Source organism: Balaenoptera musculus, chromosome 15 (assembly GCF_009873245.2).
Source record: "Balaenoptera musculus isolate JJ_BM4_2016_0621 chromosome 15, mBalMus1.pri.v3, whole genome shotgun sequence".
NCBI lineage: Eukaryota > Metazoa > Chordata > Mammalia > Artiodactyla > Balaenopteridae > Balaenoptera > Balaenoptera musculus.
In genome coordinates, this window is record NC_045799.1 from 73,620,973 (window position 1) to 73,643,170 (window position 22,198).

The window sequence follows — 22,198 nt, forward strand, 5'->3', positions numbered from 1 at the left end:
TGTGATTCCTTCTTTTTCATTTCTAATTTTATTGATTTGCATCATCTCCCTTTTTTTCTTGAGGAGTCTGGCTAATGGTTTATCAATTTTGTTTATCTTCTCAAAGAACCAGCTTTTAGTTTTATTGATCTTTGCTGTTGTTTTCTTCGTTTCTATTTCAGTTATTTCTGCTCTGATTTTTATAATTTCTTTCCTTCTACTGACTTTGGGTTTTCTTTGTTCTTCTTTCTCTAGTTGTTGTTGTTTTTTTTTTTAACATCTTTATTGGAGTATAATCGCTTTACAATGGTGTGCCAGTTTCTGCTTTATAACAAAGTAAATTAGCTACACATACACATATGTTCCCATATCTCTTCCCTCTTGCATCTCCCTCCCTCCCGCCCTCCCTATCCCACACCTCTAGGTGGTCACAAAGCACAGAGCTGATCTCCCTGTGCTATGCGGTTGCTTCCCATCAGCTATCTATTTTATGTTTGGTAGTGTATATATGTCTATGCCACTCTCTCTCTTTGTCGCATCTTACCCTTCCCCCTCCCCATATCCTCAAGTCCATTCTCTAGTAGGTCTGTGTCTTTATTCCCGTCTTGCCACTAGGTTCTTCATGACCTTTTTTTTTTTTTCCCTTAGATTCTGTATATATGTGTTAGCATACAGTATTTGTTTTTCTCTTTCTGACTTACTTCAGTCTGTATGACAGACTCTAGGTCCATCCACCTCACTACAAATAACTTAATTTCATTTCTTTTTATGGCTGAGTAATATTCCATTGTATACTTGTGCCACATCTTCTTTATCCATTCATCCGATGATGGACACTTTGGTTGCTTCCATGTCCTGGCTATTGTAAATAGAGCTGCAATGAACATTTTGGTACATGACTCTTTTTGAACTATGGTTTTCTCAGGGTATATGCCCAGTAGTGGGATTGCTGGGTCGTATGGTAGTTCTATTTTTAGTTTTTTAAGGAACCTCCATACTGTTCTCCATAGTGGCTGTATCAATTTACATTCCCACCAACAGTGCAAGAGTGTTCCCTTTTCTCCACACCCTCTCCAGCATTTATTGTCTCTAGTTGTTTTAAGTGTAGGGTTATATTGTTTATTTGAGAATTTTCTTGTTTCTTGAGGTGAGATTGAATTGCTTTAAATTTCCCTCTTAGAACTGCTTTTGCTGCATCCCATACATTTTGGGTCGTAGTGTTTTCATTGTCATTTGTTTCTATGTATTTTTTTATTTCTTCTTTGATTTCTTCAGTGATCTCTTGTTTATTTAGTACAGCACTGTTTAGCCTCCATGTATTTGTGTTTTTTACACTTTTTTCCTGTAATTGATTTCCAATCTCATAGCATTGTGGTCAGAAAAGATGCTTGCTACAATTTCAATTTTCTTAAATTTTCCGAGGCTTGATTTGTGACCCAAGAGGTGATGTGTCCTGGAGAATGTTCCATGTGCACTTGAGAAGAAAGTGTATTCTGCCACTTTTGGGTGGAATGTTCTATAAATATCAATTAAATCTATCTGGTCTGTTGTGTCATTTAAAGCTTGTGTTTCCTTATTTATTTTCTGTTTGGATGATCTATCCATTGGTGTAAGTGGGGTGTTGAAGTCCCCTACTATTATTGTGTTACTGTCGATTTTTTCTTTCTTGGTTGTTAGCATTTGCCTTATGTATTGAGGTGCTCCTATGTTGGGTGCATAAACATTTATAATTGTTATATCTTTTCCTTGGATTGATCCTTTGATCATTATGTAGTGTCCCTCCTTGTCTCTTGTAACAGTCTTTACTTTAAAGTCTATTTTATCAGATATGAGTATTGCTACTCCAGCTTTCTTTTGATGTGCATTTGCATGGAATATCTTTTCTCATCCCTTCACACCTTCAGTCTGTATGTGTCCCTAGGTCTGAAGTAGGTGTTGTAGACAGCATATATATGGGTCTTATTTTTGTAGCCATTCAGCCAATCTGTGTCTTTTGGTTGGGGCACTTAATCCATTTACATTCAAGGTTATTATTGATATGTATGTTCCTGTTACCATTTTCTTAATTGTTTTGAGCTTGTTTTTGTAGGTCCTTTTCTTCTCTTGTGTTTCCCACTTAGAGAAGTTCCTTTAGCATTTGTTGTAAAGCTGGTTTGTTGTGATGATTCACATTTGTTGTAAAGCTTGGAGTAGTTATATATGTCATTTTAAAAAAATTGGAAAAGGCTCAGTGTCTAAAATATCAAAAAATTATTTTAAACATTAATAAGACATAGACAAACATCCTACTGGTAAATGGCCAAAGATTCAGGCAGTTCACCTAGGAAGAATCTAAATGGCCGGTAAAGAAGTAAAAAGATACTCTGTTTCAGGGAGATGTAATTTAAAATAATGGTGAGATACAATTTCACATGATCTCGTTGGTCCAGATCCACAAGATTGCATTAGAATATCAAGTGTTGGCATGAATGTTGGGAAATGGAGCGAGCCTTTTCCTTGTTGGGGGAAGTGTAAACTGGTATGACTTCCTTGGAGAGTCTGACAATACAAAGTCAAGTTGCAGACGGGCCTACTGGTGACCTCGTTGTGTTAGAACCACTCTTGTGCCTGCTGTGGTGCCCTTTGTGAGTGAAACAGTGGGAAGAACCCAGCTGGGCTTCTATGCCTGTGATAACTCAACTGTGATACAGTTGCATCCTATACAGCAGGTAAACCCAATAGACTGAATCAACAGAGATAAATCTCAGAAACAGAATGTTGAGTCAAAGACTCTTGTGAAAACAAACAGGTACACAGCCTGGCTTGTTGCACGTGGCTGCTGTTGGTTCTTAGGGGCTGTTGATGCATCTTTTTCTCTCTAAAATTTAAAAGCTGGCACAGATTTTTTAAGTAGTTTTAGTGTTGTAGTCTGATCATGTATATAAGAGCTCATTGCATGCCAGCTACTGTTTCAGGGACCAGGAGCCAGGGCCATAGCAGTGAGCAAGACTGGCAAAGTGTCTGCTCTCGGAGCTCACAAATGAGGGATGATAGACTGTAAACAAGTAGAAGTTTAACTAAACAGTGTGACGGAAGTCAAGCAGGGTCCTGGGAGGCGGGGGGCTGAGGGTGCTCAGGGAAGGCCTCTCTGAGGAGCTGGCTGCTGAGCATGGACCTGCACTGTAAGAAGAGCAAGCATGTGGGAATTTGGGGCTAAAGCATTCCAGGCAGAGGTAAAAAGCCTGCAGATAGGACGTGTTCACAATTCCAAGAATAAAATACTTAGGAATAAGTTTAGCAAAAGAAGTGCAAACATATGCTTTGATAACTACAAATATTGAAATAAATGAAAGAGAGCGGAAATAAGTGGAAAGGCATCCCCCAGGTTCGTGGACTGGAAGATAATATTGTTGAAGTGGTGGTACTCCCCAGACTGATTGTGGGTTCAGTGTAATCCCTGTCACAGTCACAGCTGACTTTTTGCAGAAATTAACAAGCTGATCCTGAAAAATAGCAAGGCCAGGGTGGCCAGCGGCCGGTGAATGAGGAGGGAATGTTGGTGGAGATGTAGTCATGGAGGTTGGCGGGGCTTCTGGATAATGACACCCTGTGGGCCTTCACAGGAATCTCATGCCAGGTCCAGTGGAAAGCCTTAGGAGGGCTTTAAGCAGGGGAGTGATAAAATTCAGTATTTGTTGAGTGCCTACTCTCTGCCAGGTGCTGGGATGGGCATGGTATGGTGGTGAACAGGACAGAATGTTGAATAAATAGGATTCAGCTCTTCAGTGGTAGGAAATGAGAGCATCCTCAGTTTATTTTTGTACATGTTGGCATGCATTTGTGTCGTATTACTGACTTACTTAAACATTTTCTTAAGTAATATGGAAGTAGCAAATGTTCATTAAAGAATAATTAGAAAATTCAAACCGGAAGAATGCCTATCTTTCAAGATCCTACCACTTGGAAACAATGACAATTAGCATTTACTGGTCTTTTATTTCCTTCTAGTCTTTTGAATGGATTTATGATCAGATAGTTCTCAAGTTCAATAATGAGTGACCTCCTCACCCCCTGAAACCGTCAAAGGAAACAGAAGTGAGAGTCATAGGTTTTCTTTTGGCGAGTCAGTGGGTGAGTCTTCTGATTCATTCCTTTCAGGTGGAGCTGATCAGAATAATGTTCAACATCAACCCCCTGGAGAACCTGAAGGTGTACATCAGCAGCCGGCCCCCCTTGGTGGTCTTTATGATCAGTGTAAGCGCCATGGCAATAGCTTTCCTGACCTTGGGCTATTTCTTCAAAATCAAGGAGATCAAGTCACCAGAAATGGCAGAGGTATAGTAAATTCTAAGTTCTCCTCTCAGACTGGCTGGACCTTTATAGAGTGGGAAAACACCTTTTGGCTCTCCACATACCTTTCTTTGGTTGTGACTTTTATCCCAGTGAGAAGGAGTAATATTTATTCAGAATTTTTGGTCTTCCATCTTGCTGTGACTCACTTTGTTAGGAAATAACCTAGTCAGATAGTTATTGATTTAAATAATGCTACCAGCTTTAGTTAGACTGTTTCAGCAATGAAACATGTATTTTGGAAAGTATGTTTGTAAAATGTTTGTGTCAAGAAGATCAAGAACTAACTTCTTTGCTATTCATATTAAATTAGCCAACTACAATTTTTAAAAACTGTAAACATTTGTTATTTTAAAGCCATATATTGTCATGGAGTTTTATCGGCTGTACTGATAGCTTTTTCATTGGAGAAGAAGAAACTCTAAAGAAATTAGAAAGCAGAACCTTATTTCCAAATATATTTGTCTTTTTCTTATCAAGGGAAGCTTCAGTAATCTACAGACTTCCCTTTTAGATTTTATTTTTTGGTCAATTTAAATGAATTATTTGGGCATTGCTCTTTAATCATTAGTTTAGGCATATAATAGTTTTTGCACAGTCATAATACAGATTTTAAAAGATGTGTGTGGGACTTCCCTAGTGGCACAGTGGTTAAGACTCTGCCTGCCAGTGCAGGGGACACAGGTTCGAGCCCTGGTCCGGGAAGATCCCACATGCTGCGGAGCAACTAAGCCCGTGTGCCACAACTACTGAGCCTGCACTCTAGAGCCCACGAGCCACAACTACTGAGCCCACATGCCACAACTACTGAAGCCCACGTGCCTAGAGCCTGTGCTCCACAACAAGAGAAGCCACCGCAGGGAGAAGTCCACACACCACAACAAAGAGTAGCCCCCGCTCACCACAACTAGAGAAAGCCTGCATGCAGCAACGAAGACCCAGTGCAGCCAAAAATCAAAAATATCATAAAATAAATTTAAAAAGTGTTTCTGCATATCAGAAAAGAATACAAAGTTGATAATCTTGTTTAATAGAGGTGAATAACAATATACCTATTAATAAATTTATGTGTTAGAAATTATGCTGAATCAATGATATGGTGAATTTACTGGTGGATAAGTGTCTTTTAGGACAAATTAGTTCCCATCTTAGATTCTGTGAGTGTCTTCTCTTACACTTTTTCTTCTTGGGTGTGTTCGCTGGTGAGAGTGGGCATGGGGGCGGGGATAGGGGTTGCATTATTGTTGCGTCGTGCGTGCCTTGTGACCGAGAGGAGAGTTTTGCTCAGTGTTATGGGGATTATGCTTCCTCTTGTGCTCTGTGGCATTCTAGATCATAGGTGATGTTAACAAGAGGGACCACCTTCCCACATTAACTCTGTAATACAAAGTAACAAGTTTTACCTATTTCTCCTGTGAAACCCTTCCAAAGAGTTTCTTACCAAGAAACCTACTGGCTGGCTTAATTCTCCCCCTTTTCTGACCCTGCCTGAATCTTTAAAGGTTATCCAAACAGGCTGTACCTACATTAGGGCTGAAAATGAACATTCTAGTCACAACCAAAGTTCTTCAGCATCCTGGCATTGCTCTCCCTCAAAGCTCAAGTCCATGTTGAACACACGGCCAAGGCCAATGGTTAAGATGTAGCCTGGATAATTAACCCTTAATCGAAATGGGGCCTGACATTGGCCTTGGCCAGCTGTTCAAAATGGACTCGAACTCTGCAGGAAAGCAGAGCTGCAAGATGCTGCAGAACTTTGATCATGATTAATTCAGTGATTTTATTTTCAAATGAGGATCCTAGGTGTATGGGGAAAGTTTGGCGCTGTGAATCAGAAAACAATTCTGAGTCTGTCTTCAACTCAGCTGGCATTGGAGAGTCCCTAATTTGCTCTGGGCCTCTGTTTCCTCATGTCTGGAATAGGAAGGGGTAAGACTAGGATGTTCATTTTCAGCCTGATGTTCTTTAATGGTCTGCTGAGTTTGTAGGTGTCAGGGAAAATGTAATGTGAAATATCTGGTTGCCTTCTTACTAAATGCCAGATACTGATAAACTGAGGCTATAAAGGTAGACCTGACTGGTTAGGGATTACTCCGAATGGCATTTTTAATCAATGTTAGAGTTATTCAAAATGTAACTTGGTGCTTCCCTGGTGGCGCAGTGGTTAAGAATCTGCCTGCCAATGCAGGGGACACGGGTTTGAGCCCTGGTCTGGGAAGATCCCACATGCTGCAGAGCAACTAAGCCCATTGTGCCACAACTACTGAGCCTGTGCTCTAGAGCCCATGAGCCACAACTACTGAAGCCCACATGCCTAGAACCCATGCTCCGCAACAAGAGAAGCCACCGCAGTGAGAAGCCTGCGCACTTCAACAAAGAGTAGCCCCCACTCACCGCAACTAGAGAAAGCCCGCATGCAGCATTGAAGACCCAGCGCAGCCAAAAATAAAATAAATGAAATAAATAAATTTATTTTAAAAAAAAAGTAACTTGGTTTGTCTTCACCTTTGGCACCTTTTTGTAGATAATGTTGCTTGGGAGAAAGAAGTTGTATGTAACAGCCTCGGTTGATTTGTTGTTGCTATTTTAGCCTGAGTTCATCTTTGGGTGTCTGCTAAAACTAAAAACACACCCTGGTGGGTACTTTGTTGGTGTCAGTTTTAAAACTGCATATAATTTAAACCATCAGTACAGATATTAAGAGAAGCCTGGGGCTTCCCTGGTGGCGCAGTGGTTGAGAATCTGCCTGCCAATGCAGGGGACGCGGGTTCGAGCCCTGGTCTGGGAAGATCCCACATGCCGCGGAGCAACTAGGCCCGTGAGCCACAATTACTGAGCCTGCGCGCCTGGAGCCTGTTCTCTGCAACAAGAGAGGCCGCGATAATGAGAGGCCCGTGCACCGCGATGAAGAGTGGCCCCCACTTGCCACAACTAGAGAAAGCCCTCGCACAGAAACGAAGACCCAATACAGCCATAAATAAAAATAAACAAAAATTAAACTTTAAAAAAAAAAAAAAGAAGGCTGAAAACATCTTTTCTCCTCCCTTTTGAAATTGTTCCTGTTCTAAAGTGGCATCCAAAGTCCATGACGAGGGGGAAAAGTACCACACGAGTGTTGGTATTTACTGCAGTTTTGCGGTCCCAAGACAGAAAGCAAGGTGTAGAAAATTGACCTTATGAGAAAATATTTTAAGACAGCCTTAATTTTAAAAAAATAACTAATTGTAACTGCTAAATGAGTTTGGATTAATACTTTTAATGTTTTACTACTTTTGTTCAAGCTTGCTTTTCAAGCTTGATTCTGAGGCTAGATCATTTCCTGTAAGTTTAATACCCTTTTTTTCTTTACATATTTTCCTGAGTAAGTTGGCTTAATCTCACAGTGTAATAGCTCATGCCAATGAAGAGTTTATATTTTAGATTTTGAACGTGAGAGTGGTTGGAAAACCACACTATTACGCCAGCACAAGAGGCTGAAGGCTGTGTTGTTGTATTTTGAAGGACTGACTCTGAGGCATAGTTCCCCTGTTGTGTGACGCCACACCAGGGGTTGTGATTGTCATTGCGCTGGCAGCACTTTCAGTCAGCTCAGGCTTGTTTTCCTCTCTCTCGTTTTACTGAAGGATTGGAATACTTTTCTGCTGCGGTTTAATGATTTGGACTTGTGCGTATCAGAGAATGAAACACTAAAGCATCTCACAAACGACACCACAGCTCTGGAAAGCACAGTGGCCAGCGGCCAGGCCAGGATGTCCACCCAGTCTCCGCAGTCCCTGGAGGATCCAGGCCCAGTGAACATCTCAGTTGCAATCACCCTAACCCTGGACCCACTCAAACCCTTTGGCGGGTTCTCTCGCAACGTCACCCATCTGTACTCGACCATTCTCGGGCATCAGATTGGACTCTCAGGTATGTGAGTGTTAGCCGCTTCCCTCCAGGCTTTCTCAGGTAACAGCTGTTACAACACAGAGCATTAGAGTACGGTTTTACTCATCAGACTGTTTTTTATTTTTTGTATATGTCTTCCCTTTTGTTGAGTTTGAACTAAACAAAGCCAAGAAGGCACCATTTCTACTACATCTTTACTTATTAAAGTGTTTGGTATGCAGTAGGCTCTCAAAGCCCATAAGAGTAGGAGACTGGGAAAAAAATTATAAGGCCTATTTCTGGTCTTAATATTTAAAAACACATTTTAAAATTTTTGAGTTTTTATTTTTTTTAATTTTATTGAAGTATAGTTGATTTACAGTGTTGTGTTAATTTCTGCTGTACAGCAAAGTGACTCAGTTATATATATTCTTCATATTCTTTTCCATTATGGTTTGTCACAGGATATTGAATATGGTTCCCCGTGCAGGACCTTGTTGTTTATCCATCCTGTATATAATAGTTTGCCTCTGCTAATCCCAATTCCCAATCCATCCCTCCCCCACCAGCCCACCCCTCGGCAACCACAAGTCTGTTCTCTATATCTGTGAGTCTGTTAAAAACACCAGTTTTTTATTCTGGCTCATCATTTTGGAGTTTTCAGTACATACTACAGATATTGCTACTAGTCTTAAAATTTTGTGAATGCACTGGGCTAAGTACTAAGAACTAGAAAAGGCCTGGTCTCTTCCCTTTGGAATTTTGGGATATGGAAGAGACAAGCATAACGTGAGTTAATATTCATCAAGCACTTAAAATAGTTCCTGGCACAAAGGAAATGCTATATAAATGCTTGTTAAATAATATTAAAAATAAACACCTATGGAACATTGAGCACTGCCCTTGGACTAGTACTAAACCCATGACAGACTGTAGGTGATTGTAGGTGATTCAGGAGAAGGTTGAGAAAGTAGTAGAAGCTGGAATAATCAGGAAAGGCTTTGTGCCAGAGGCTTGGGCCTTGGAAGAATCATCTTTGGTTTGGTTACCAAGAACCTTTTAAAGTCCTTGAAGGAACTTGGGAGTGCCTGCCAGCCTCCTGTTGGCTGTACCAGGTGAGACCTGTTCCCATGTAAGGAGGTAAGGGCGACATCTGGGTTTTCCACGTAGCAAGTGGACCTTTTTCTTCCGCTGTGGCGTTCGAATACCTTATTCATTTACGCTTCATCACTCACCCGTCTCATGACCTTTCTTAAGTCTGTTCAACCCTCTGATCCTCAGTCTAGTCGTATGTAAAAGGGGAACAGTAACACTTCTTTGGTCATGTTCGTAGGATAGTGGTGCATTTTAAGTGAAGTAGTACATATAAAAGCAGTTTGAAAATGGTAAGAGTGCTGTATGAAAGCTGTAACAATGGTGATGACTCACCCAGCCCCAGCCTTCCCACTCAGGCATGGCCTTGGCCCTTGCGTGGCAACTCCAGGCCTTGGCTGAAAGTGACCCCTCTCCGTTTGCCATTTTGTGGTTCTGCCAGGTGAGCAGGCCTCAGAGTCTGGCTCGGAACTGCTGTTACTCCTGAAACCCCACAAAAGCAGGGGTCCCACTTCAGTGGGCTGATAGGTGATTCCTGGGTGGGTTTGATGTCAGGATTCATTCAGATTCCAGAGAATAATAAATGTATGAATTCTCGCTTTACTTACCAAAAAACCAATTTCTCTTTCCAGGCAGAGAAGCCCACGAGGAGATAAACATTACCTTTACCCTGCCCACAGCCTGGAGCTCGGACGACTGTGCCCTTCACGGCCGCTGTGAGCAGGTGGTGTTCACAGCCTGCACGACCCTCACAGCCCACCCTGGCGTGTTCCCCGTCACCGTGTAAGTACTTTCCTGACCCCGGTGGGTGTGCATAAGAAGCTCCATTTACCGTCAGCGTGACTGGGATGCCTGAGCCAGTTCTCAGGACAGCGTGCATCGTGTTACTTTGTACAATGGTCATCACTGGGACCTGTCTGTAGGATGGTTTCAGTTTAATTTGGTTTTCTAAAGGTAAAACTTCTGCATAGAAGTATCAGAGGGTTAGTGTTTCGACAAAGTTGTGAAAGCATCTGGTTGCTGTGTGTAAGTTTTAGGTGGCCTTTCCTGTTGGTAGAAGAAGCCACAGGAAAGATGAATAAGAGCTGATCCTGTGACCATAATGACAATTAAGTCTTCTGAAAGATAAAGGTTTTGTTCATCTCCATTATCCAGAAAGAGTTATTTTTTAAATTGATAGTATAAATTGAACCTTATTTTCTGTGATATAGTTACTGTTTCTGGAACTTTTGCTTCATATTTTTTTTTGAGCAGCTCTCAGTGTAACCGCTTTGCCTTTAAGGCTTTTCTTGCCTCTCCTTTCTCTGGAAAGGAGATAATGATCTATCATTACATGAAATATACAAGATGTAGCCTGTTTAAAAGAATCTTAGGGTGAATCCTTTTAAAATAATTATCCTGGGATTTATCTATTTTAGACATTTGGAGGTTTGTAGGACAAGTTAAGCATTATTTGCTGTTGGTTGTAATATCTGATAGAGAACTTTGTATGTAAAACTTCCAGTTGTAACTAAGAGTTTAGATAATTTGAGAAAATGGGCTTAAAAGGAGCGAGTCCTTCTCTGGCCACATCATATGCGAGAGGACATGGGTTGAATTCTGAAGGCAGAAGTCTAACACCCAGACTCCTAAGTGCTGGATGCCTATTTCTTATTCTTTACGTGTTTATTAATTTTTTTAAAAAATCACTGAACTAAAAATATAATGGCATTTATCTCAAGAAAATATGTTTCTTATTTCTCCCTTCCGCACGTGTGGCTCTGCTTGGTGCTATGCCAGCGCCGGTAGCTGAGACACAAGTAAATGTCTCAAGGCCACTGAGCATGTGTCTTGCCCCATCTTCTCCTGCAGACAGCCGCCGCACTGTGCTCCTGACACCTACAGCAACGCCACGCTCTGGTACAAGATCTTCACAACTGCCAGAGACGCCAACACAAAATATGCTCAAGACTACAATCCTTTCTGGTGTTACAAGGGGGCCATTGGAAAAGTCTATCATGCTTTAAATCCCAAGCTTACAGTTATTGTTCCAGATGTAAGTGAGAACAGTCGTGTGTGTGTGTGTGTGTGTGTGTGTCCGTGTCAGAGCAGGCCCTGTGTACCTCCTTGGGTTAGCTTAGCCCCTGCCATTCTAGCTGTCCAGCTGGGTTGGGAGACCAGGTGGAGTGCTGGAGACTTGGAAGAACATGCCGCCCATTGGGTTAAGAAAATTGCTTCTGTTCTTTGTTTTCTGCTTTGTTCAACAGCAGTTATTTATTGAGCACTGCTGTGTGCCTAACCTGGGGCTACAGCAGAGGCTGGTTCAGTCTTACTCATCCACGCAGCCACTCACTGAAGCGTATTTGGTTAGTGTCAGTCTGAGCAATAAATAGTTCAGAATTCAGAAAGGCAGAAGTCAATAGGAGGAGATGACTCTGGCTAGATATTGATGCCTGTGTAGGATTTTACTTTACAAGGAGGAAATGGGTGGAAGGCACTGTACTCCGGACTCGTGGGTGATTCGCTAGTTTAGTTTGCTGCTCAGACTTGAGCCCACTTTTAACAGACTGCACTGAATTTTTGTAAATCCTCTTTTCTTCTGTCCGTATGTGCCAGGTGGATCTTTCTTTTTGCCTGGTCTTTCTCTTTTCTTATGCCTCGTTTTTATCAAGTTGTGGACAGTGGTGTGCCAGGGGCCTGCGGGAGCGAGCAGTGGGGATCAGGCTGTATGGTGGGCAGGGGCCAGGCTCCAGAAGGCCCTTTGTGCCTCGCTGAGGTGTTTAGACTTTCTCCTCGGACGAGGCCATCACTGCCTGAGTTTGGGCTCCAGGGAATTTGTAGAGCAGTGTGTCAGGAAGACTGGTCTGCCCACCTGATGCGTGTAAATGGGATGGCGCCTGAGGCCCGGAGCTGCGAGAAGGAACAGGAGTGGGGGCCTGGCTGGGTCTCAACAACTGGCCAGGCCCGGTGGCTGACTGCCTGTGGGACATCAAGGAGGAGTGAGTCAAGGCTGGCCTTGGCGTTTCCAGCCAGGGGCTTGTCCACGTGGGGAAAGGCCCAGGAAGGATGCAGCCTCTCAGGGGAGGAGTTAGGAACACAGGCTTGGGCTGTCAGCCATGCAACCTGAGGGCTGTCAGAGCAAGAGGACGTGAAGAGAAGAGCAGGGGTTAAAGACTCTGGGGCCTTGTCAGGGGCGGGGCGATTCGGGCAGAGGACCGCCTTAGGAAGGGAGGGTACGGGTGGTGTTGGGAACACCCTGTCTTCACTTAGCAAGCTCCAGCTTTAATAGTTTAACTCTCAGTTCCCATGTGAGAATTGATAGTTGAGGCAAGTCTGGAGGTTGTGCACCCTGATTCCAGGAACCCAGCATTAAAATCTCTCAGTAACTCAGTGCAGATGTTTCTGGTTTATTCTCTTTGTTTAGGATGACCGCTCATTAATAAACTTGCACCTCATGCACACCAGTTACTTCCTCTTCGTGATGGTGATAACGATGTTTTGCTATGCGGTTATCAAAGGCAGACCCAGCAAACTGCGTCAGAGCAATCCTGAATTTTGTCCTGAGAAGGTGAGCAGTGGGTGGGGTCTGACCCAGCATTGCGCCAGAAAGTCCCAATTAGTCCTTATTCCATTTATTGTGGGTGATTCCTTTCCTCCAGAGAAATTAGTTCCTGTCTTTTTATCAGCAGTCGTCTCCCCTCAGCCTCAATTATGGTGTTGCATCTTCAACCATATACCCAGGCCTCAGCTGGGAAAAAAGTGTTCTCAAATCCCCACTGGCGAGCGGCTGACCCTGAGGGCTGCCTCCCCTCCAGTTCCGCGAGCTTGAGAAGTCACCTCCCAGAATGCTCCTCCGGGTTTCCAGGCACTTAACGCTGTGTCGCAGCACAGTGGTTCTGCAGGATCAGCTGCGTCTTGCAGGAGACTCAGATTTCTGTTCATTCCCTCCATAGAAAATGAGGTCTGTGTTCTTAGGGGTTTAATAGTTCCCCTGACTGATAGGTGTGTGTGGTGTGGCTCCCTGGGTTTGGGATAGGGACCAGAACCTGGTAAGAGTGCTGGTGGGGCCGAGTTATCCAGGCTTTGCCGCGTGACTGGGTTGCCGTCTTGCTCTCTCCTAGGTGGCTTTGGCTGATGCCTAATCCCACAGCTGCCGTTCTCTGAGAGAGACTGAGAGAACCATAATCATTGCCTGCTGAACCCAGCCTGGGCCTGGACACTCTGTGAATACATTATCTTGCAATGTTGGGTTATTCCAGCCAAAGACATTTCAAGTGCCTGTAACTGATTTGTATATATTTATAAAAAATCTCTTCAGAAATTGGTCCAATGATGCACGTGCTTCGCACTGGGCGCGGCCAGAACCCTTCAGCCTCACCTGCGGGCTTGGCGGGATGATCCTGAGTAGCGCCGGAGAGGCTTCGTGACCTCGCCGTCGGAGCAGGCCATGCTGTCTTTCCCAGGGTCCCAGAGGCGCTTCACTGCTGGTGGGGTTGAGGTTTGCTTTGGTTCTTGTTTCAGCCCGATCTGTACAGAATGTTCGAAACAGTCTGCACCTTTGATATGATATTGCATTTCCAAAGCCACCCCAATCCATTTTGTGGATTTTATGTGTCTGTGGCTTAATAATTATAGTAACAACAATAATACCTTTTTCTCCGTTTTGCTTGCAAGGAAACATACCTATCTTTCTAAGTTTTTTTTTTTCCTTTGAAGAAAAAATAGTCACATTTTAATACTACTCTGATTAGGACAGATTTGTGCTTTTATCTTGAGTAAAAAGTTAAATATTTAAAAGTCACCTACATGGTAGAGATCTAAGTTTCATTTTCCACGTGGACAGCGAGGAATTTGGTCTTGTTCAAGTTGAGTTGGCACAGAATGTTCCGCTGTCTTTTTCCTCTCTGTGGTCCCTTCCCTCCATTGTAAAAGTTAAAACAGCTTCCTCGCTCAGAAGTGCTTAAAAATGAGGTGCACATGGCTCTAGAGTGAAAACAAGCTGTTCTCTTCCGGAATGCAGCTGACGGCATGGAAGGAGAGGGTGGTGAGTCGGTCTGATAGTTATGGTGGGGTTTCTTGTTTTCTTTGAAGAGGGAGTGGGTTTTCTTTCCTGGGTGTTTTTTGGTTTTTTTGCATTTATTTATATGCAGTTAACATTCTCAGAAGGAAATGGCAACTAGTAGTAGATAAGTAACATTAAGAAAACGATGCCTGTGAAATTGGAAGGAAAGCAATTCTGATTTCCCATTTATTGGGAAAACCAAAAGCATTTTTCTTTCCTATAACATTTTGATGATCTAATTCCTTTATCCCTGTTTTCCTTCCAAACCATCTTCATTTTAAAACAGTTGTGCATCATTTCCAGCCCTTTCTTGTTACTTGTATTCTTACCATTTTTCTTTTTCTTAATAGCTTTTTGCCTTAATAACTCATAGTCATTAATGATTTCTGTGTTCTCCCAAGCCATGCTATAGCAGAAGGGCAGTTAAAACCTTGGGGACGACTGTCAGCACTTCTTTCTCTTAACTCCAGGTCTGTATTCTGTTCTAAATTAGAACCAGCCCTGCAGTCTGAAATATATTGGCCTAGAACATTTTATCCCAGGCTTTTTTTTTTTTTTTTAATATCCAGGCATTCTTAAATGGAAAACATTTGTGGGCTTTTCCTGAAGGTTGTTATTAAAATAATCATCATAGTAACTTGATATGTTAATATTCCTTCTTTTCCTTTTAGTATGTTTCAAGCGCAATAATCATACTTGTCTATCCAGTTTTTTTATGATATGAGTTGCTTACATGATGCATGGCTAACCGGTTAATTTAGTTTTCTCTTTAGAAACTTTGAGACAAGATTGAGAAAGAGCCATTTGGCTTGGCCTTTAGAAACATCAGTATCACTAAGACCAACAGATTTTAGAGGAAGCTGCTACTGAATTAATAAAATCCCAATGAAGTAGAGTTACAGGAAGAGATTTAGAACTGGCAGAGTAATATAAAAGGAAGACAGGTGAAAAAAGTCAGTTTCACTGGTTTGTTCAGTCCAGCTTGTTGCTAACATTAATGGCCCTTGTTTTAGTCACAGGGACTGGCTGGCATCTGTAGCCAGGGGAGCAGGGACACTGTTAGGCATGAGGAAAGGAAGTGCCAAAAACGCCTGGATGGCATGACTTGTCATGAGGCCAGGTCACTCACTTTAAAAATCCAGCATTCTCCCTCGCAGGTGATTCTCAGAGATCTTCCGGAAACCCAGCGTCAGCCAGGTGTACAAAGGGAGGAGGGGAGCCCGTGGGACCTGGGTCCACTGACCCTCAGCAAGTCCAGAGGACCTGTTGCTATCTGGGCACTAGCAGACAAGGCCTCGTCCTCTGCTGTCTCTTGCTGGGGGGCCTCAGTGTCACAGACAGGGCCTGCCTGCCGTTCAGGGTGACCCCGTGCAGGGACACTGGCTCATCCTCAGGCATCTTGGACCAGAGTCCAATGAAAGGTCAGCAACTTACTATTAAAATGGTTGTTTCAGATCATATTGATCTCTTTCCTTTTTCCTTTTGTCCTTTCACTGTATGACTTGAATCAGTTTTGATTCTATCTGTAAGTTTTTCTCGTCATTAGGAACCTGCCACTTCGGTTGCGTTTTCTTTGGCAGTACGTAGGGATTCAGCATCCTAGTTTTTCAACCCTCCTGCAGGCACTGTGGGGTTTCGAGGGCCAGCGGATCCATTTCACTTACCTTGCTGCATGATGGTCAGTAGCTGATCTGTTACGGCATTCACTCCCAGATTAATTTTCTGTGTTTGAAATATGTGCATATGTGCTTTCCAGAATAAAAAATCTGAATTTGCTGTGTCTCCATTTCCTTCTGTCTGATGGGTGTTTTCTAAGGGAAGAACACGTGCGGTAAGTAATTGGGGGTGTTTTGTAAGCTGTTCTTTCCAAGTGTCACCCGTCGTCAGGATGAGGGGCAGGCAGTGGTGTCCTTCTAGGTCTCACCAGGCACACGGGTCTTCTCCCTGAGAGTACAAACTCGCAGAGCTGACTCAACTCTTGCCTGGAAGGAGGACGTAATGCGGAGCGGGAGGAGCATTTGCATGGGGACGGGAGTTTAAAGACACCCTTCTTGCTTATACACACGCCCTCCGTGTGCACTCAGCCCGAGTCTCCAGAAGCCGGCTCTGACTTCCCGGTACAGAGCTCCTGCATGGGCCAGGCCCCTTTTGCCAGGAAATGCATCCTCCGCATTTGTAAAGGGCAGTCAGTCAGTCATGTTCACTAATGTGAATTCTTCCCTTTCCCAGTGGGCAGGGGCTCTGTGGCTCTTCCCTCCCTCGCTCTCCAGCAGGGGCCAGGCGGTGGGGGCCAGCCTCTGGGTGCTCTGTGGGACAGGACAGTGCAGAGGACGGGACACCTCAACGGGCTTTTGCTTCTACCTCCTTCGCCTCGTCCTGCCTTCTCTAGTGTGTGGAACGCTGCTCCCTCCTCGGACTCGGAGGTTTGTGTGTGGTGTTTCCGTCACGATGCAGAAGCCCTTAGAGAATAAGAGCTCGCATCTTCCTTCCCTACCATGTGTAAAATCTGACATGGACCCAGCCCACAAGTCCAACGGGAGATGGTGCTTTGTAAGCACCTCTTGGTCCCGGTGGGCGCCCCGTGCCTGAAGGTCCTCGGACGCGCCCACTGTCCTTGCAGATTTCAAGAGAAGCGGAGTGAACGCACAGACCCGAGGTGCGCTGTGGAGTCCAGTCCAGCTCATTGTGAACTCATTTGCCGTCTTGAACAAACTCTCTCCTCTCTGGCCGTCTGTGAGAGCCCATCTTTTTTTTTTTGTCTCTGAAGACCCCAAACTCCTTATAGCGTGCTAGTTGTTGATGATGGATGAACTAGAGTGGTTTGACCATTGCAGGAACAGATGGCAGGTCGATTGATAGTGCTTTGTCCGGGGGTGAAGGGGGTTAACTTTTGCTTTTGAGGTTATTCACCCTCTTTACTCCAAACTCTTGCTCACTCAATAACGAAATTTTCTGGGGTTCTTCGTATGTGCCATCATCCACCTAGGAGCTAGAGGCACAGCAGCAGCACATAGACAAAATGCCTGCCCTCTGGGTACTTCCTTCTGGTGGGGGAGACAGTCCATACACACAATATTTACAATCTCATGGCAGCCAGTGATGAGATAAAGAGGGTTGCCTGGATGAGGAGGATGGCCGTGACACCTCAGCTGCGGCGGTCGCAGCAGCCATCTTGAAAGAGGTGTGCTTTGAAGGGGCGCAAAGGGGGGAATTCTGGTCTGGAGCCTTCCCTGCAGAGGGCAGAGACTGTACTCCTGGGACCCTGGCTTATCGCGGGGTGGAGGATGGGAGTCCTACAGGGCTTTGTCTTCCCCCCTGAGGACCAGATTCCTCCAGGCTGCTGACGGGGGTGGGGGGGGCCACACAGGCGTGGCAGGTCCAAACCCCGGCTCCAACTCCGACGGGCCACGTAACTTTGGCTGAGTGGCTTAACCTCTCTGAGCCTGTTTGCTCGTCTGTAAAATAAGGATAACAACAGTACCCACTTGAATGCAGTGAGGACTGAGCAGGTTTTTTTGTTTTGTTTGGGTCATTTTTTGGCCACACCGTGCGGCTTGTGGGATCTTAGTTCCCTGACTGGAGATTGAACCCGGGCCCTCGACAGTGAAAGCACGGAGTCCTAACCACTGGACCGCCGGGGAATTCCCAGGAGCAAGTTAACAAAGCGCTTCGAACAGTGCCTGGCACTCTGGAAACGTTTATTTTAACAGTGTGTTGTGGAGGGTGTCCAAGAGCGAGGCTAGTGGGTCACCTCTGTTTACCTTCGGTAGATGACAACTAACAAAGCAAAGAGATCTCCTCTAAGCTCTAGTCTTCCATCAACAGCGGTGTTGCCTTTGCAATGGGTTCCTGTCATTTGCTGAAGTATTTGAGAACTGTTGCCTGAAAAGGATGCGTTTATAACTGAAACAGATTTCATGAAATAAAAACCACCCTCACCACACATAACACGCATTGATATTTAAAATTTTTAGTTTCTTCTATTTAATTGAAAAACCGGGCTTAACCACGAAATTGATTGCATGGCCAACTTAAAGGCAGGCAGCCTGCAATTTCAAAAGCACTGTCCTAGTGCCAGCAATAATAGTGACCAGGTCATCGACAGATGGTAGCATATGGGGAGGCAAGAGAACACAGTGTTTAGGAGCTTGGGTTTAGGATTAGGAACCGGATTGTCTGGGTTCAAATTCTGTCACTGCCAACTTTTCTCTTGGGGATCCTTGGGCAAGTTTCATTTATACCTCTGCCACCATTTTTTTTCTTCCGTAAAAATAAGGATTAATAATAGCGTTTACTTCCTAGGGTTCTTGTGAGGATTCAGTGAATCAAAATGTGTGGAGCCTATAGAGGATAAATGCTGGTTGTAGTTGTGGAGGCCCAGAGTCAGCCTGTTTACCTAGATCCCCTCCATGCAGGGGATCTGGTGGGGGTGTAGGGGCCAGCACTTGGGGGTCAGTTGGCGGAAACAGGACCAGAGCTGAGCCCACAAGCCCAGTCTGCTGTTCTATTCACACCCTCCCTACTTTGGTCCCTGGAAAAGTTAAAGGTTAATGGTGCAATTCCACCAGTGATCTGATCCATTGTACAGATTGAACTATGTGAAAGATGACATTTCTCATGACCTGTCTGATGGAAGATGTAGAGACTAGGACGTAGCCCATCTGCAGTCGTGAGCACCCATTGATAAAGTGGGTACCTTGGGATGAGGCAGGGGAGTGATGTCGGAGGATGCAGGGATCAGTCTGCTGGTCACGTACTGAGTTCTGGTCCTGCAAGCTCAGCCCCAAAGCTGCATGATACTGAGCCTTCCCTCCCCAGCAGAGCGAGGTCTGCTTTGAATGGAGAGCTTCACTTACAGAAGGCTGATTCACCCACTGGGGCTGTAGCTGGTAGGGTAGAGTCTGGATCCCAGCTGGATCCCAAGCTGTGTCCAAGGCTGAAAGGTTCAGTCATGCCTGGATATTTCTGGCAAAGTGTCGGGCAACTATAAAACAGGATAAAATTGTCTAAACCAGCCATTTCAGGGTGCTGGAAGTTGACCAAAGGCAAGTAAATAAAAAAAATTGAGAAGCATCTATTTATGGAAAAACTGCTGAACTTCAGGAAAGAACACTGAGTATTTTGCCTGGAGCTGCTTCCATTCCCCCCCTCATCCCCAGCTTGTAGTGCTACCAGGGTGAAGGTGTCTCTAAAAACTAGCAGCTTCATTGTTGGGCTTGATCTGGAGGGAAAGGTGAAAGACCCGTGTGCAATGGCATTGTCTGTAAAAATAGCAAACTCAATAGGAAATGAACGGGGAAAGCCCACAACTTTGTTAGCTTGAGGCTGCAGTCCCACTTGGGGCAGGTGGCAGACCAGTGGGCTTTATAGAAATTTACCAAGGAACTCCTGGAAAAGAGAGAACCAGAGAGGTTCCACACATCCCTGGTTGAATGGGAGGCTGTGTGCACACACACGGGAGACCCAAGAAAGCTCAGGCTCTGTGGTGGAAAGTAAAAGCTGGGATAGGCTTGAAAACAGACTGAATTTTGAATAGGCTTCCCCACTCGCCCCCAGACCTATGAGCAAAGGGTGAAAGCCTTACTGGCTCGAGTGTTTGATCAGAACCTCAAACCAGTCATTGCTGGTCTCCTGTGCTATACAGATCCAGGGGCAATCTCTCGGGAGTTTTTATTTTACAAAAAATAAAAATATAAATTAAACTGAGCAGAGACATCATGGGCTACATACCATGGAGAAGATAGTTTCCACAGATTGAGTATAGGCGATTTACTAAAAGCAAAACAATAACATCAGCCTCGGGGGAAAATCAGAATCCACAGTTGCTACAATGTATTATCTAAAATGTCCACTTTTGGGGACTTCCCTGGTGGTGCAGTGGTGAAGACTCGCGCTCCCAAAGCAGGGGGTCCGGGTTCGATCTCTGGTTAGGGAACTAGATCCCACATGCCTGCCGCAACTAAGAGTTTGCATGCTACAACTAAGGAGCCCGCTTGCTGCAACTAAGACCCAGTGAGCTGCAACTAAGGAGCCCACGTGCCGCAACTAAGACCAGGCGCAACCAAATAAATAAATAAATATTTAAAAAATAAACAAAACGTCCACTTTTCATCAACAAAAAAGGAAAGTAAAATTAAAGATACAGTACCATTTACAACCACTTAAAAATGCTTAGGTATGACTCTAGCAAAAGCATATATAGGGCTTCCCTCGTGGTGCAGTGGTTGAGAATCTGCCTGCCAATGCAGGAGACACTGGTTCGAGCCCTGGTCTGGGAAGATCCCACATGCCACGGAGCAACTAGGCCCGTGAGCCACAACTACTGAGCCTGCGTGTCTGGAGCCTGTGCTCCACAACAAGAGAGGCCACGATAGTGAGAGGCCCGCGCACCACGATGAAGAGTGGCCCCCGCTTGCCACAACTAGAGAAAGCCCTCGCACAGAAGCAAAGACCCAACACAGCCAAAAATAAATAAATAAATAAATAAAATTAAAAAAAAAAAAAAAAAAAGCATATATAGAACATATATGCTGAAAACTATAATACACTGATAAAAGAAATCAAAGAAGACCTAAATAAATGGAGGGACATATCATGTTCATGACTGGAAGACTCAACATAGTAAAGATGTCACTGCTTGCCAACTTAAAGGTATAATACAATTCCTATCAAAATCTTAGCAATGGTTTTTTTTGTAGACATAGAAAAGATTATTCTATTTAATTTATAAATTTAATTTATAATTAATTTTTATAATTTATATAATTATATAAATTTATAATTTTATAATTTTTAAAATTTTATAATTTTTAATTTATAAATTAAAATTCATAAGGAAAGCCATAGGCCCTAGATATCTAAGGTAATCTTGGAAAAGAATAAAGAGTGAAATCACTCTACCCAAATAAGCCTTACTATATAGCTACAGTAATGAAGACAATAGAGTATTGGTAGAAGGACAGATGCATAGGTCGATGAAATAGAGGAGCCCAAAAATAGACCCACACAAGTATGCTGCTGGATTTTTAAAATATAAATCTATAATTATATTAAGACAAAAACTGACAGTGTTGGTACAAAGTTTACATTTAAAAGTTTTCACAGAAACCTAACACGTGCCTTTTACAATGGAGTTCTAGATGCAGGTCTAGATGATGTCAAGAACTGATGGATCTCATGAGTCATGACAGCATTTTGGGTTTTAGTTAATGCTTAGGATTTAAAAAAATTGTTTTGTTTTAAAGTGAACCACTGCCCCAGTGTGAAAATTTAATCTTCTCCTGAGACCAGGGCTTTTGAAATTATTCAACTCTTGAAGTGCTTCAGTGAACTTGTGCTGTCAGTGACTGAACCCTGCCACCAATGGTTTCAAAGTTCAAAAAACAGAGGCTCCAGGAGTTTTCCACCCTAAGAGCACCAGCCCTTGTCTTTCCCTAGTCTCCCACCTCCTATACCACCCTCTGCCCTTCCCCAAATACTTCAGCCAGTGGCTTGGATGGAGAAGCTGATATTTATAACTTCATGACTGGAGAAAAAGGGTCTTCTTGTCAATTTCAAGAATCAGCACCTCTAGGACAGAATGACCTGCCTGTGTATACACTCCAATAAGACTTTTCTTCCTCAACCAGTTTCCATCCCCCAAAATGGCAGCTCTGGTAACTTTGTAACTGGCTTAGTCCTTTGTTGGGAACAGCATTACGCTGAGGCAGGGAACACCTTGGCTTCTAAGTTTCAGGCATTCACAGCTTATAAATGGTCTCTCACAGTCCTCATTTAGGTTGCCAATGACATTTTTGAAAGGATAAAATATTCTGGACACAGAACCAAATCATCATTAGTTGTTCTTTCCTTTGTTTCACCGTTTACCCAATCAGGCCCTAGATTTTAACA

General features: G+C 43.8%; 1 protein-coding gene across 5 annotated transcripts in view; it reads left to right on the forward strand.

Annotated features, from left to right (window-relative positions):
* The window catches only part of TMEM248 (transmembrane protein 248), a 34,033-nt gene extending 17,952 nt beyond the window's left edge, over positions 1-16,081 (forward strand). For 4 of the 5 annotated variants that reach the window (XM_036825558.1, XM_036825554.1, XM_036825555.1 and 1 more), the window contains exons 2-7: positions 4,117-4,293; positions 7,932-8,217; positions 9,900-10,050; positions 11,119-11,302; positions 12,671-12,814; positions 13,368-16,081. In XM_036825558.1, coding sequence (XP_036681453.1) covers positions 4,135-4,293; positions 7,932-8,217; positions 9,900-10,050; positions 11,119-11,302; positions 12,671-12,814; positions 13,368-13,388 — 945 coding nt within the window. In that variant the 5' untranslated portion in view covers positions 4,117-4,134 and the 3' untranslated portion in view covers positions 13,389-16,081. Of the gene's footprint in view, positions 1-2,253; positions 2,688-4,116; positions 4,294-7,931; positions 8,218-9,899; positions 10,051-11,118; positions 11,303-12,670; positions 12,815-13,367 lie in introns of those variants that run through there. The other variant, XM_036825556.1, reaches the window with a different exon arrangement.
* The last annotated feature ends 6,117 nt before the right edge of the window (positions 16,082-22,198 follow it).